General features: G+C 53.3%; 3 protein-coding genes across 3 annotated transcripts; 1 reads left to right on the forward strand and 2 right to left on the reverse strand.

Annotated features, from left to right (window-relative positions):
* Nucleotides 1-595: 595 nt before the first annotated feature.
* Nucleotides 596-5054, reverse strand: CkaCkLH20_04128 (uncharacterized protein; the record flags this gene model as incomplete). The annotated part of the gene is made up of 3 exons (XM_038886847.1): nucleotides 596-988; nucleotides 1066-1133; nucleotides 4190-5054. 3 exons carry the CDS (start codon nucleotides 5052-5054, stop codon nucleotides 596-598), a joined length of 1326 nt encoding a protein of 441 aa, XP_038748097.1.
* A 682-nt stretch (nucleotides 5055-5736) lies between these two features.
* Nucleotides 5737-7161, reverse strand: CkaCkLH20_04129 (uncharacterized protein; the record flags this gene model as incomplete). Its single annotated transcript, XM_038886848.1, has 1 exon — nucleotides 5737-7161. The coding sequence occupies one exon, from the start codon at nucleotides 7159-7161 to the stop codon at nucleotides 5737-5739; it is 1425 nt and encodes a 474-aa protein (XP_038748098.1).
* A 3925-nt stretch (nucleotides 7162-11086) lies between these two features.
* Nucleotides 11087-13985, forward strand: CkaCkLH20_04130 (uncharacterized protein; the record flags this gene model as incomplete). Its single annotated transcript, XM_038886849.1, has 3 exons — nucleotides 11087-11212; nucleotides 11267-13244; nucleotides 13459-13985. 3 exons carry the CDS (start codon nucleotides 11087-11089, stop codon nucleotides 13983-13985), a joined length of 2631 nt encoding a protein of 876 aa, XP_038748099.1.
* Between the last annotated feature and the right edge of the window lie 883 nt (nucleotides 13986-14868).

Genomic DNA, 14868 nt, shown 5'->3' on the forward strand with positions numbered 1-14868 from the left:
TTACTTCGTGGCCGATGAAAAGGCGTAAGAGATCATGACCTTACAGACTGGTATGATTTTTGTATTCCATACCGACGACGCTACCTACTGGTATAATCTCAACGACGTGGTGTCACGAAGCCCTCCGCACTCGTGGGACTCTCACTTTCGTGGCCATCATACGTCCCTGTGTAGAGTACAGCCCTGCCCGATTCTCCAGGCTCCTCTCGGACATGGGTATCCGATGCCTTCAGTCCGACTGCTCGCAGAAACTTGGGTATAAGATGGCGTAGCAGCTGTCGCGTAGGTGGAAGACAAGAAATAACTACGCTAACAGAGATTTCGACAAAACTCCACAAGTGGCCGTAATAAGTATCGTCTGTATGGACACATCAGTCAGCGAGACTCTATTCTTTCGTCGAAAAGAATATCTCGGGGTGGTCGCAGACTTACAGGTAGGATTTTGAAAACTCAGACCCCACACGATTACGAGCCGGATCGTGCTGACCGCCGTAATTCTACATAGAGATCTCCGTCAGCTTCCAGTCAGGATGATGATGGCAGATTGGCAGATGGGCGGGTATGGGTCTGGATTCACATCAGCATTTCGGAGAACTTACAAAATCCCGATGCCAAACATGGCTAGAATCTCAGCCTTCTGCCTCTTTCTCAAGTTGAGCCGAAGCACTTGCGTCGCAGGCAAGACGAGCATCCAAAAGTCTAGGGCGACATTCACAGCGCCGTGCGATAACATGATCGCGTGAACATCGAGACAAGCCCCCTCGTGATGACCGTCCCAGCCGTACCATACGAAACTGATGGGTCGGCATTGGAACAGTGTCGCTAAGAAGAAGGCGATGAAGGCGAGCAGGTTGAACACTTGTGTGCCCCATAAAACTGCGGTGAATGTAGAGTTAAAGGCGCCGAAGACTCTTTGGTAGAAGAATAGCATGGTTGCTTTGAAACTGGCGACCGCGAGGATGTATACCATGGCGAATGCATAGAAAGTCTGGACAGAATATGTTAGTTTCTGTTGGTTATCTGGCGCTGGACCCTCGATTCGAGTCTTCGTGCTGTGATCTTTACCTGACTAAACCTGACGATCTCATCATAACTCAACGTCCAGAAGTCCACTCCGATTTCGAAGTAAGACCCTATGAACATCAGCGATCCTGTCATGATCTATCGTGGAGAAGAGCTTGGGGAATCGTGGCGGACCTGCAGTTAAACTTGGCGACGGCGAAGGTAATCGCGCACGCCTGGCGGCGTCCAGTTAGCTCAGCATACATGGTCTTCGTTTGAAGGAGACGTTGGACTGTCACGTACGAATCCGATCACAATAGTGAAATCGTCAGCTCCCCATGGAGTCAACTTTGCACTCTTTGATATGAACCGGGCAATGAAAACGACGAGGGTTATGATCGAGACGAACAGCGCCGCTTCCAAGTCTCCCGTGTTGTAGCGAGGAAGAACGCCGCAATGATTGAGGGTTACATTTTTGGCAGCTAGCAGTATTAATGTCAGCCTCTGATCATGATTTGGTCATGATTGTGTATGACTGCACGTTCGAGAGATAGGAGAATAGGAACAATGGATGGAAGAGAAAGAAACCAGGAAGGAAACAGCGCAGGGGACTGACTCAATGAATCAAACACATCACAATGTCCCAACACACAGCCCCCAAAGGCGTGCTGAAACCCTTGATCTTGACATAGGCATGCGATAGTGAGGTTTCTAGGATCGCATACCGTCAAGCTCAAGCTCTCATTGATGCATGGCACCTGGGAGAGAACGTCGTCAGTAGAACAAACAGCCCACTGAGGAGAAGGAGGTTTCTGCTTACGGCGCAACTCGGAAGACCGGACAACAACAGCGCCATGAGGACGCGACGCTTGAGCCTGATAGCCAAGAGTTGCAACTCATTGCAGGCCGAATACAGAACACCTATCGCAGGCGGCTGGGCGGCTCCCGGGGCCGCTGATGAAAAAGACTAGGAAGCGCGTTTCTGTCGATGGAAAGGAGAAAATGCTCGGGGAGCGAGTATCCTACGTACGTTTGGGTTTCCTGGGAATTCAAAGGCTTGGAAGAGGTGCGGTGGCACGAGTGGGACTGGCGGATCCGGAACGGGGGCTGGTGGCGGGGCCGTTTCCGGCGTTCCAACCGGCGGCGCTGACATCAAAGAAGGCGTGCCCTCTGAGCACAGCGATGTTGTACCTTTGAATGCATTCAGACGGTCTTTCTCAGCGAATAATATGTCTAACCGCAAAGCATTCGAGCTATTACGTGACGTCTTCCCCATAGAACAGGACTCTGCTCGAAGAATATTGTGACGTGTTCGGGTTCTGGATTAGCCATTCAATGTGTTTTCTATCCACAGGCTATATTCAACCTTGAACTCGTCTGCATGGTTTACAGTCGACTAACGCCACAAGGAACCTTGCGCAAGCTGTTCTTAATACTCTTCTGCGCTGAGAACTATTATCCAACAGGCAACAAACGTGTACAGATTGGCTCGCTGCTTAGTTTGAGGGGAGTGGTACTTACTCAAGCCTGTGACCGCGAAGCTTCATTAAGCCACACCATTCGATTAAATGAGGAGTGATGCAGCAAGAATCGATATACCTGTGTCGCAAGTAAAATAAGCCGTCGCATTGGATTTTCTGATGTGAGATAAAACAATGAGTTGAAGATGCAATCGAATAGAAAGGGATCCGTCTCCGTCCTATTTCTTTTTCTTTGTGGGCGTGGAGTGGGCTGAAGAAGATCCAGGTCGGGCAGATCCGGATCGACGTCGATTGCTCTCGTCAACTCGGACTTTGTCCATAAACTCCATGGCCCCATCCGAAATATTGATTCCGGCGTCCATCAACTTTATACCAGCACACTCACTTCCGCGGGAAGTGAGTAAGAACACCTACACCTACTCTTCGTTGTTGTCCATCTTACGCCACTTTCCCGCGTTTATTAAATTATTCTATCGAGATACCCAAGAGACTATTCTCCTTTCTTTGTGCTCCCAGATTGCGGCATAAACACACAATGCTTAAGTGCCGGACAATGCCTCGTTTCAACGGTACGTAGAAACTCAACTTTCAGATGACCCTAGGATGCCAATGCCGGAGACGACACTATCTGGTGTTGTACAGCACTTGGTCCCTTGAATTGGTCGCTTAAATAACCCCAGATGATCTGGTTGCTGTCAGGTAAACCAGCGGATCATCAGGCGCTATAACAGGCAGAACTGTGAGCTGCTTCGGAAGCCATGGAAAGTAAGTGCAATACCTTACATTTAAGTCAGAATTCTGAGCCCTGGGTTTGACTTGTACCCGATTTCTAAGCTGAGTGTAACGCTTTCTGCACCGCGGTGAGATTCCTCAAAGGCCAGAATACCTTCGTTGATGTCTTCAGTCAAGGACCCCGGACACGAGGGCCAGGGAGGCTGGAGTCCGGCCGCACGCTGAATACAAATCATCGTTCCTGGTCCTTTCTTTCGGTCCTCATCCGTTGCGTATACAGGTGAAACAATGGCACCCGTTCGATTTCGATTGCTGACGCCTGTTACACGAGAAAGACTACGTTGTTGATGCTGGGTCACCCACGAACCGTGCGAACTTGAAGTAAAGACGCTTCCGGGCCCATGACTGGTGAGGCTGTCTCTTTTCAGACGTCACAACTTTATACATCGTGGCTTGAGTACGGTTTCGACCCAGTGCGAGACAAGGCCATATCTGTCCAGTACGACCAGGGGACAGATGCCTCCGTCGTCCCCAGAGGAGAACGTTATTCTCGGATGGAATAAGCCGTGGAAAATTTTGTATTTCCTGAGCATCATGCTGCCGCTCGGAATACACTCCGATAACGAAGGTTGGATCATGTTCTCCGATCCTCTCAAGTTGGCAAGTCTCGACACGACGTTTCGGTCCATGAGCCCAGTCAGACCCTTGATATTCCTGCTACAGATACCCGTGTTGACGATACTCCTACAAATCTTCCGCGGATACGGCAGTCCTGATCCAAATCATGATTCTATCGCACACCACGGCGATCCTTAATCAAACACCCAATCCCTTCACGCCGAAACAATCATACCGTCCCAAAACGTCCCTGAAATCATACAAACCCCGAGTCATTATCCATCAAATCGTACAGGCACCCGCCAACCCTCCTCACAACGGCCTCGCAGCCAGCCACCACACCCTCTGCCCCTTACTCCTGGCCGCGATCCCCTCGCCCCTCTTCCACAGCTTGACGCTGAAGTCCTCGTAGGGATCGATGGCCTCGTCCGTCATCCCGAACTCCCCCAGCTGCGGCGCCCAGCTCTGCACCTGTCCCAGCACGGCCTTGAGCAGCGCCACGAAGGCCAGCCCGTGACCGGTGCCGTCCTCGTCGCGGTGCATCAGCTCAAAGTCCGCGCCGCACTGCTTGTGCCGGCACGAGAGCAGCAGCAGATAGGCGTGGACCATCTCGTGGATCGCGACCTGGACGACCTCCCGGAGCGTCAGCGCCTCCGACTTGTTCTTCGTCTTCTTCTTCTCGCCGTCGTGGTTCACGTTGTCGACGTCGTCTCCGTGGTGGCGGACCGTGCTCAGACGGATGAGGATGCTCGGACCCTGGCCCGGGCTGCTGCTGCTGCCAGTGCCCGTGCTGACGGCGCCGCGTGGTCCCCCAGGCCTAGTCCGTAGCGCCTGGGTCCACCCCACGCGACCCCGCGCTTGTCCGACTTCGAGATGGACGGGGTGGGAGGGATGGTTGAGGTGTGTCGTGGGGAAGAGCAGGCCGAGGAAGCAGAGGTCGTCGATGGACTTCATGAGGGAGAAGATGGTACTGGCCGTCACGACTTTCGGGCTCGTCTCTTTGCCCTGCTTGGAGAGGATGCGGGCGACGGTGTCTTTGAGTGGTTTCTCGCGGGCGGTCCATTGTGTCTGTCCGGTGATGCTTTCTGATAACGTGATGGCGACGTCGTTGATGTTGTATGAGTGCGGTTGTACCAGATGCTCATTCTTGGCTCGGAAAAGTGACGAGGTGTGGTGTTGGCAGCGCGGCGGCAGGGCTTTCGGTCGTTTTGGTTCTGTCATCTTTGGATCGCTACGGTCGAGTGAGATGTTTTTTCTGCTGTTCATTTCTGGATGTCGTTTTACTGGGACGTTGATTTTGTTCAAATCATGTCGTGCCTTTCTGTGGTTGCGCTTTGGTGCACGTGGCATACCTGCCAAACGTCGTTGCGCAGGCCCGTCCGTCCTCTTACCCGTCGGTGCCCCAAGGTTCCTGAGGAAGGTGCGTGGTTTCAAGGTGAGGGCTCGATCTTTGGCTGTAGTCAGCACCCTCGACCTTGCCGGCGGCCTTCAAAAGATGTTACTTTGTGGTGGAATGGTATGGCTTGACACGAAGGCGGTGGAAGTTACGACTGGTATTTGGTGGGGCGTTGTCGTGGACAGTGATGAATCACTGGCTGTGTAGTTTATTTGGTGATGTGGTAATATGTAGAGGGCCCTGTGAGGCTTGCGAAGGAGGGAGTCTAAGATGAGGTGTTAAAAGGGGATTACAAAGTAATATTCCGTCCGCCGTCCGCCGCCGTTGATCCGTGATGATGCACCCGAGTAGGTTCCGCCGTGAAGACCGCCCCCGAAACCAATGATAACACCGTCGCCATGCTGGTATGCTTTTCAAACTCAACACCGTCGTCGCGCTGAGTATGATGAGACAAGGAAAAATAAGTGTACAAAATTTGGCGATGCCACTGATACGTTCCGGCATCCCCTAACGTATGGTGATGATGGAGCTCGGGCTGCCGCCGTAGTTCACGATGACAGCCTCCCGTCGATCATCGGTACGGGTCCATCGCCCGTCGTTTGAGTCATAATGTCGTTCATTGTGAGTAGAGGAATGTCTGCTGGAGGCATAGCCGTCGGAAAGGAAGAGGCGACGACCACGTAGCTCGCGAATCTCGCCTTCCTCCAAAGGCTCCACTCCATCGAAATCCCCCTCAGTACTTGTCGTGGGAACGGTTGAGGTGGGACTGCTACCCCTGCTGACAGGGAAGCACTCCCGGTGGTCATTGATGTAATAATCCCATCGATCCTGGGGGTGAAGCTGTGATCGGTCATAGTCGTAGGGGCGGTGATCGTAGTGTATGTGGTGATGAGGGATGAGGTACTCTTGGACGCTGGGGAAAATGGCCCGAGATGACGCATCTGCAAAAGCACAACGATCCCCCAAAAGCTGACTGTCGTCCTCACGGAAGTGGTTCAAATCAGCTTCCATATCGCGGAGGTGCAGGTTGTCCGAGCCTGCCCAGAGGTCAATGAGTTCAGCAATCCTTCGGAACCCCGCTGTGTGTCCGCCGCAGTGTCGAGCCTTGATCCCGCATTTGATGAAGAGATAGCTGTGAATAAGCTCGTGTAAAAAGGTCGAAATGAGAAGCCGTCGATTGTACTTCTTGTCCTTCAAGATTGGATTCGACAGAACAATGAGCGTCTCATAACCGCCCATCTTAGAGCGTCGAAGAGCTGTGGTGCCGATGATGTGATCATTGTACTGGGCGCTGGATGCATGAGACCAGTCCCACGTCACGCGCTGAGAAAGACAGTTGTGAAAGAATATTTCGTTGGCGGCAGAGAAGATGCTCTCCAAAGCCGCGTTGTCGATGGAGAATTCGGCCTCCCGAGACCGGGGCTTGATCAAAGACCTGAGGATTCTCTCGTGTTGGGTGTCTTTGGTCCGACGTCGATTGAGTTGCAAACGATCCTCGACCATTCGAGCAGCCGCATTGTCGTCCAAAAGTCTCATGTCCCCGTCGTCTTCCAATCTGTAAATGCTGGTGTCGGATGATATCGATAAGCCGGAAGCGGTCCGTTCCATAGGTGATGGGCTGACATCGGGTTCAGCGGATTCGGGCGTCGGAGGTGTTGGCGATGTTTGCTCTCGGATCACCAGAAAAGACAGGTTTTGCACGGGGATTGACCCCCGAGAAGAACAGCCGGGGTCCGTGTCCGGTGCGATATATGACAGCCGCGGCCTCTTTGGTGGGAATTGGTCGTGGTGGTCGTCGTAGCCGTAGAAGTCGTACTCATCGAGGTGATTGACCCGTCGTTTGCCACCCATAACGTAGAGGTCGGGGCAGAGGGCGTTGTCCTCGCCCCGGGACAGTGGCCTGGCCTCCCCTCCTACCACCCAAAACGCCATTGAACATTCTTGGAAGATTGCAAATGGGTGTGAAAAGGTGAAAAAGGATGGGAAAGGGCAAATTTCGGAGGATCGGGGTGAGGAAGGGGTTGGCAAGCCGGGGGGCTCAAGGTGAAATACGGGCAACAGAGCACCCTGGTGTCATGTGCGCCCGGAAATCGCATTGAGTGACCGGTGGAGAAGGGAAGACCGGCGCCGGCATCCAATGGCTGCGGACGGCAACTAACGTGGAATGGATAACTCGGGAGAACCATGCCAGAGAAAACGAAACAAAGACAACGGTTTCGAGTAATCGAGTGAGGCGAATGGTCCTCTAGGAAATGGACTCTGCTGTTCTCTGGAGAACAACAGCTGCATGGGACGACCCAGCTCGGGGCCGTACAGCGTTGCATGGCCCGTCTAGGCCCCCTTGGCTGGCGCTCCAATGCAGAATCCCAACCAGCGGGACGACGTTTGGGGGTGGTTTGTGGTTTGGGTGGACGACACTGAGCCGTCGTACGAGCGGTGTGCAGGAGCTAAGGCGGATATGCGTGCGTGTGCGGCGTTGCGCATCGCAGATTTAGTGCGAGGTCCATCGCTGCGGCTTGCCATCCCTCTCATCCGCCGACCGGTGCAAGGAACGTGGCGTCGCCAGTGCCGCTTGATGTTGGGAGATGGAACTCGACGAACCTACGCTCCTGTTGCTGCTAACCTTGCAGGGCCTCTGGCGTGCTGCAATTGCACGCCTCAATTGTCTGCGAGATGCTCATAACGCAGGAGACGTGGTGTTCAATGCAGTCTCACACACTTGAAGACCGTCAGCTCGACAGCCCCCTTCTTGTGCTTCCACCATCGTCCATCGCGGCCATCCAAGGATCGGGATCACGAGTCCGCCCCAATTCGATGGTCTGCCGGATGGACTTCTCGAGTTTCGCGGGCGGAGGAATCGAGACATGGACATCCAATGGCGAGGGCGGTGGGGAAGAAACACTGGGAAGAGGTGGGCGGGAGGCGAGGGTTGGATTCGGCAACGGGGGGCTGGACTCGTGCTGCCCGCCATTGGCTGCGCGACCCAGTATCCGTATTCTCATTGGTTGCCTCACCCGCGCACATCGTCGTCTCTGGTCGCCTCCTTTTTTCGAGGCTTTCCATCACTCTGGAGATTGGAGATTAGACTGCCAACCACCAGAAAAAGCCAACTTCCGTCTCATCCCAGCTCAGTCAAATCCTTTGCTGACTTTCGCTGGCGGACTCGGAGACGAGACCCACGGAACGTGCTCCGATGCAAAACAAGACCGAGGACGACGTGACGACGTCGACCAGGAAGCTGACTCCTGCACCCCGTCGAGTCCAGGGCCAACGATACGATACACAAGTCCGCCCATGGCTGCTGCACTGCGCCATACGATGCCTTCCCATGCTGTGTTTGCAATGCATTCAAAATGTCCGCATGATGGTGTTGATGCGTCCAGAGGATCCAGTTGATTGACAGCGGCATTTACTGCTGCAGTGGTGACACTCGCCGACGAAACAATGCTTTTCGCCCTGTCTTGGTCAAGACTGGGTCCCAGGATTCCCAGACGGCGCCGATCTTTGCTGTCTCGGCGGGGTGCTGTTCAGGATGTTGCCTGTTCGTCCCCAACTTGTAGCTGGTGTCCAGAGGTTGAGACCCCATTGAGTTGATGGAGGTATTCCCAGCTGTCCGGAGAGATGTCTTGTGAGGCCCGCAACACGTAGAGTGCTTGCGTCTGTCAATCTTCGGTCCGTCATGCTCGGATGAGGTCTAAGAGCACGGACTGCGGGCAGGTCGAACTTTATCTGCTTGACTCCGTAATGCGCGAGCTTCGTCAACTCTTCGATGACACTCCATCGAGGTCTCTGTCCCGACTTCCCCTCTCGGTAGATGTGGGGGAACTTGGAGGTTGCTCTGCGATGATGCCGTACCGAGATCATCTACGATTATGAGCCTTGTTTCGTGTGTCGCAGATCGGCAACAGGCTAGCAGCTTCGCTATCGAAAGCTGGCTGAGTTCTGCGAATACTTGGCTAAGCCAAAGACGATTAACCAGCCTCAAATGAAGATCTTAGTTTCGGGGGATGCAAATAGTGGCACAACTATCGCTTCACTTGCCACGGCCAAGATCAGAAATCATCCATCTGGAGACCTATGGAGATGGAGGAAAGGCTCGGGACAGACGCTACCGCCGGGAGGCACTTACGGGACCCTTATCCATCATGGACCCTGAATTGTCAATGGCGCTTTAATCGTCGTAAATGCTGAGATGGTCTCGTCGTCGCCAAGATCAAGGCGGTGCTAAGAGTGTCCGGTTCGAAGGTGCCGACACACGGATGGAGAGAAACGAGCCGGAAGTTGGTCCAGGGTCTGCCATGTCAAAATGTGGAGGAGGACAGGGCCCCATCAAGCCGGGGCTGTTATCGCAAATTTCTTATCGCCTATCTCCACGGGATCTGCGCTAACTTTCTTTGGGCCTAGACTCCCGCTTAGTCAACCGGTGGTTGGTCCGTCGTTCCTTCCCTTTCCAACGTCATGTCGTTCTTTCCTGAGAAAGTTGCTATCGCAACGGAGCATCAATTTTTCAGAAAATTTATTTCTCGAGATTTAATTTTTTATTATTTATATGAGAGTGTTTCTTTGGTTCAATACGTAATTTTACAGACAGATGGCGAGACTTGTGTTGGTACGAGCTCAAAGACATTGTTCCCAACCTTCGATCTTGAATACCTAATGTGAAGAAGGGCCCACGGATTATGTAACTATTCAGAAACCTCCAACACTCGTCATACACAAATACACAGATTAACACCGCTCGAGGCTGGCCATGATTCCGTCTTCGGTTTATTTGTACACAACTTTGGTCAGATCAAGCCATGAAGTCCTTGTCGCGGACGCTGTGGAGGTGTTTTCCCACGTGCAGACCTTGGCATATCGTCAGACGTCTTCCTGTGTGATTCAACGAAATCAGATAGATTCCGCGATATCTCTGGCACGATGTCGTTGCAATATGCTTCTGGGTCCCACCTCGGTCCCCTCCACCTCAGGTCGTCCGCACTGACGACGGCCCACACCAAGTCTGGATTTAGCACACCGCACTCTGACTTCGTATGCTTCATTTACATCAACACATGGAGTCTCTGCCTTTTCAAATCTTAGCTAAGGGCCCGCGGCATGGGACATGGAGTCACAAAAGGCCGAGAGCTGATTGGTCCTGGACGACGACAACACCCAGGTCTTCGCCCAGTTCTGGTGTAAGTCCTCGGGCAGACGTTGTAAAATATCAAGATGCCTTTCAACAACAATGCCACGCCTTTCCCCTTTAGGAGTACCAGACCCAAACTGTAAGCTCGGTAAAGCCGGGCACTGAAGCCAGGCTGAGGTCCAGCGCCCAGCATCACCACCTCAGGGCATATCTCTAGCCTTGCCCTGATGTTGAGGCTCCTTCCTCCTTTGAAGGCAAGAACAACAACTGACGGACGACCACCCCTCCTTCTCTGCCGCTGAGTTCTTTCCTCCCACAACTCTCCCACTCAACCTTTTTTTTTCTTGCCCTCATCTTCTTCACACTTTCTCCCCTCCACACACGCTTGCAATTATCTTCTCCCCCCTTCACCATCACACAATCAGCGCGAGGCTGTGAGAAATCGCCTTTGGGATTCTTTTCAGGCTTCCTATTCACAACATCTCATTCTCGAAAACGCATTCTTAGCATTGCTTCTCTTGCGCGCACTTTGGTCCCAAAAAATCACCTTCTTGAGCATCCTTTTGGACCCCAAAAAGCACTTGGCTCGGCATTTACTGCGCATTCTTTTGAGCACACTTTCATCAGCTCTTTTTTTCATCTCTTCTTTGCCCCGAGACTTTTTATCCAAGAGCACTTCGTCCAAGAGCATATTTCATCTTTGAAGCTCCTCATCCGACGTGCAAGACACTGTTTGTCTGGTTACATCTGCCGCACCAACTTCACACCAGACGGAACGCCCAAATTCCATTCTACTCTATCCCGACTGCAAGGTCTGCTGCTTTCAAGATGACGGACAAGCAGAGCGCCAAAGAGGTATTGTCTTTCAACTTGATTTATCATGGAGCTCCAAGTACTAACTTGTCCCAGCGTCCTTCCAAGCGATCGCTCACCCCCAATCGTTCGATCTACACTTCCTTCAATGAGGCTCATCGGAACATCGCGCCTCCTACTCCAAAGCTGCCTTTTGAGGCGGATCTAGGAAATGAGGAGCCATTGACCCCTGAGCAAGTCGAGAAGATCCTCAACGACCCCAACCTCTCCAACAGCTCCAGAGAACTTGAGGATAAGGCGAAGTCTCAGGACCATGAGCATTCATCAGTCATCAATCAGGCTGCCCACGACACCAAGATTACGAGCCGTTCGTCGCAATCTGCGGTCGAGTCGCAGAGCAAGACTACCAACTATGGCCGTCAGGCTTCTGTCTCCATCTGTGGTTCTGAGGACGAGCATGCTTTCCTCGACACCTCAGTGTCTTCCTTACAAGACTCGAAGAGCAAGAGCTATGAGGTCGATCCCGAATATGATCCTTTCGCCAGTCAGCATGCCATGGACAACTATCCCGATGCTTCTTCTTTCTATCCTGAAGATGGTGCAGCCTACAGCCCGGGTGTCTCTGATGATGACTTCGTCCCCAACCATGTCAAGCTTGATCCCGAGTCTTCCCCCATTCTGGCGTCACTTCCCACCCTTCTCCCTCCGGTTGCAGCAAGCTCCCAAGATCCCTCTCAGCACGCAACTCAGTCTCACTTCGACGATGTCACCAAGAAGCAGCAAGCGACTGACTACTTCAACACCACCCACGTGTCTGGCCAGAACAGCACTCAATACCCTATCAGCTTTGAAAATGGCGCCAACCCTACGCCTGACGACCCCAGCATGCCTATGTCATCCACCAAGGATGAGACAAAGACTGAGTCGAGCTATGATGGCGACATTTCTGAAGTCTCAGAGGATCAATTCATTGATCAAGACAAAGGAAAGGCCTCCTCTAGCCGACTGAACCCCTTTCACGCTTTCTCAGCCGCAGCTTCTTCCACCCAGGAATCAGAGGTGAACTTTGAACAGGTCCAGCCAGACTCCAAGAAGTTTTTCTTGCGCCCACTCGCTGAGAAAGATGTCTCTCGTGCTCTGCACTGCGCTACCGGAATCAGTCAGCCTTCCAGTGGTCTCATTGTTGGCCGTACTCGCCCCTCGCACACCAGCAACAGTGGTCTTCACGGTTCACCTTACAAGAATGGCAAGCCCCAGCAAGAGGGATTCTACCATGCTCCAGCAATCCAACCATCTTGGAAGGTCACCACCTCTGGCGTCAAGGTCCCTGTTCCCAACCCATACACTGGAAATGATGAGACCAACATGCGAGAGACTCAGCCATATGACACCATCGACAATACCCACATGGCCACGATGGCATCGACAGCAGATGAGAGAACTCGATTGGATGGGGATGAAGACTGGCGTACCGTCACTGATGACCGCGAGGAGTTCCCTACTGGAGCCATGGGCCGGGTCATGACAGGAAGCAGCATTGCCAATGTCTCCGATGCACTTCTTATTCGACAGCAAGCCCAGTACCAAGGTCGCCGCCCTCCTTCCACTACCACTGCTTGGTGGGAAATGGCTAAGTCTACACCTGTGGCCTCGCCGACTGTTCCCTCGCCAACTGTCCCCTTCCCTCCGATGGCCGATCTCCCAACTCCCATAGGGCCCCCTTCTCCGGTCTTCTATCGCAATCAGAGACAGAACCAATTTGAAGAGATCGAGCTTGGACCTATGTCTCCCTCCGGCGCTGCACAGATTCTGGATGGCAATGGAAGGCTTACCAGATTTCCCTTCCCCTTGGTCGCCCGAGAAGACGCAGCAAGGATCCAGGCTGTGCGACGCGCGAGCGGCATTGAGGATCAGACTTTGTCCGGCCGTATGACTTCAACTGGCTTCCGTTCTTCTTCCATTCAAGACAGCAGCCACTTTCTCACCCGCCCATCCTTGCGAAAGGACTCAGCGCGTTCGCTTTTCAGCAGGATTAACAACCCAAACTTTGACTGCCGCAGTGTCTGGACACCTGGTAAGTACCCGCTCTTCTCTCATGCCCTTCCTTCCTCCATTCCTCTCATTATAAAAACCCAAACCCTCCCACACAAATTTCTTTTTCTCCTCCAAATCCAAAACCTCACTACTCCAAAATTTCACCGTTCCAATTTCCTCCTCGCAACTAGTCATTTCATGTTCGTGTACTCGAAAAGGTGTTTGGGAAGAACTTCCTGGTGACTCTCATCCAGAAAACCCTTTCCAAAGACCGGCAACCGAGCTGGCGGCGCGCCCTCGGGCCTCGACCGCGGCCAGCCGGAACTGGGGCGTCAACACCCCCAGGGCCTCCGCCGCCAGCTCCCTGGCCACCAGCCAGCGGGACAGCCGCCCGGTGTCACCTCACCTCGTCTCAACCGAGGTGGCACCGCGGTACGAAGCCTTCCAGGCTGTCCGCAACGCTGGTGGTCGGGGCACCGACTCGGAGTTGGCCGACATGGCCGCGACGGCTGGTGACGCTGCGCTCTCTCTAATGGCGCAGCGTCGCCAGAGGGCCTACTACGTCGCGGTCATGGCAGCAACACTCCTTCTGCCCATGGTGGGCTGGGCCATCCTCACCTGGCACGGAGACCGAGTCCTCTCGGCCATCACTCACGGAGAGTGCTCTGGCCTCTCATACAACCAACGCCGCAACCTGCGGATGATGCTCCTGGGGGGCTGTGCCCTCTGGGGCATCGCGGTGGTCGTGGGCCTGATCACCACGGCCGCCACGCGGGCCTAAGCTTTCTTTCTTTTTGTGTTTCGCTGTTGGATTAAGTAAGTACCACTCTCTCTGCTCTGTTTTGAGAGTATTCTAATATGGGCAGCGAAGATACGAGGACGAGGACGACGAGAAACGGCGAGACGTCACCGAGTGACGAAGGTGCGCCGACGATCACGATTACGATGAATACTTTGGAGTTTGGGAGTCGGGGGGAGGGGGGAGGGGTCCCTGCCTAAGGGCATACCCGGTTTGACTGGTGGTTTGGTTCGGTGGTGGTTTGGTTCCGTCTTGGGCTGCGGCCTTTTATTAAGAAAAGGGGCCGGTTCGCCCTCACAATTGATCGTTTTTAACCACACAATGCCTCGTCTTTTATCTCGTGATCTTTGATGTATTCGTTTGTGATGATCAGTCGCTAGAGAACAACGAAGACGACGCGGGCAGGCATAGGCGCGCTGGTGGTCCCTGGGGCGACGTCCACTCGATACTTGGTGATTGACAATTTGAGATGGGAAGTCCCGTACATGGAAACGGTATTGCCATTCCGAGCCAGTTTGTCACAGGCCCACCCTTCGTCTTGAAGATTCTCATCATCACTGTTGATATTGCCATTTTATATCTCCCAGCAAAATTCCCCTGCGTAAAATACCATCTCCTGCCCTCTTGCCGTTGCCGTTCCTGCCGCTTCATGTTTTGATCCGACGCTTCGTCGCACTTTCCTGGAGTCTGATTTGGGTCCATCGTACCCGCTGAATAATGCTTGCAGCTTCAACATTGGCGTTACACGGCCCATTGTTCATCATTCCTTCGGTCTTTGTCTGAAGATGTTGTGTTATTTCCAACTTTGGTGGCTGGAAAAAGGACAAAAAGAGTGCTGTTTGTGTTGTATTCAGGCTCGATCATC

This window comes from Colletotrichum karsti (genome assembly GCF_011947395.1).
Source record: "Colletotrichum karsti strain CkLH20 chromosome Unknown Scaffold10, whole genome shotgun sequence".
Taxonomy (NCBI): domain Eukaryota; kingdom Fungi; phylum Ascomycota; class Sordariomycetes; order Glomerellales; family Glomerellaceae; genus Colletotrichum; species Colletotrichum karsti.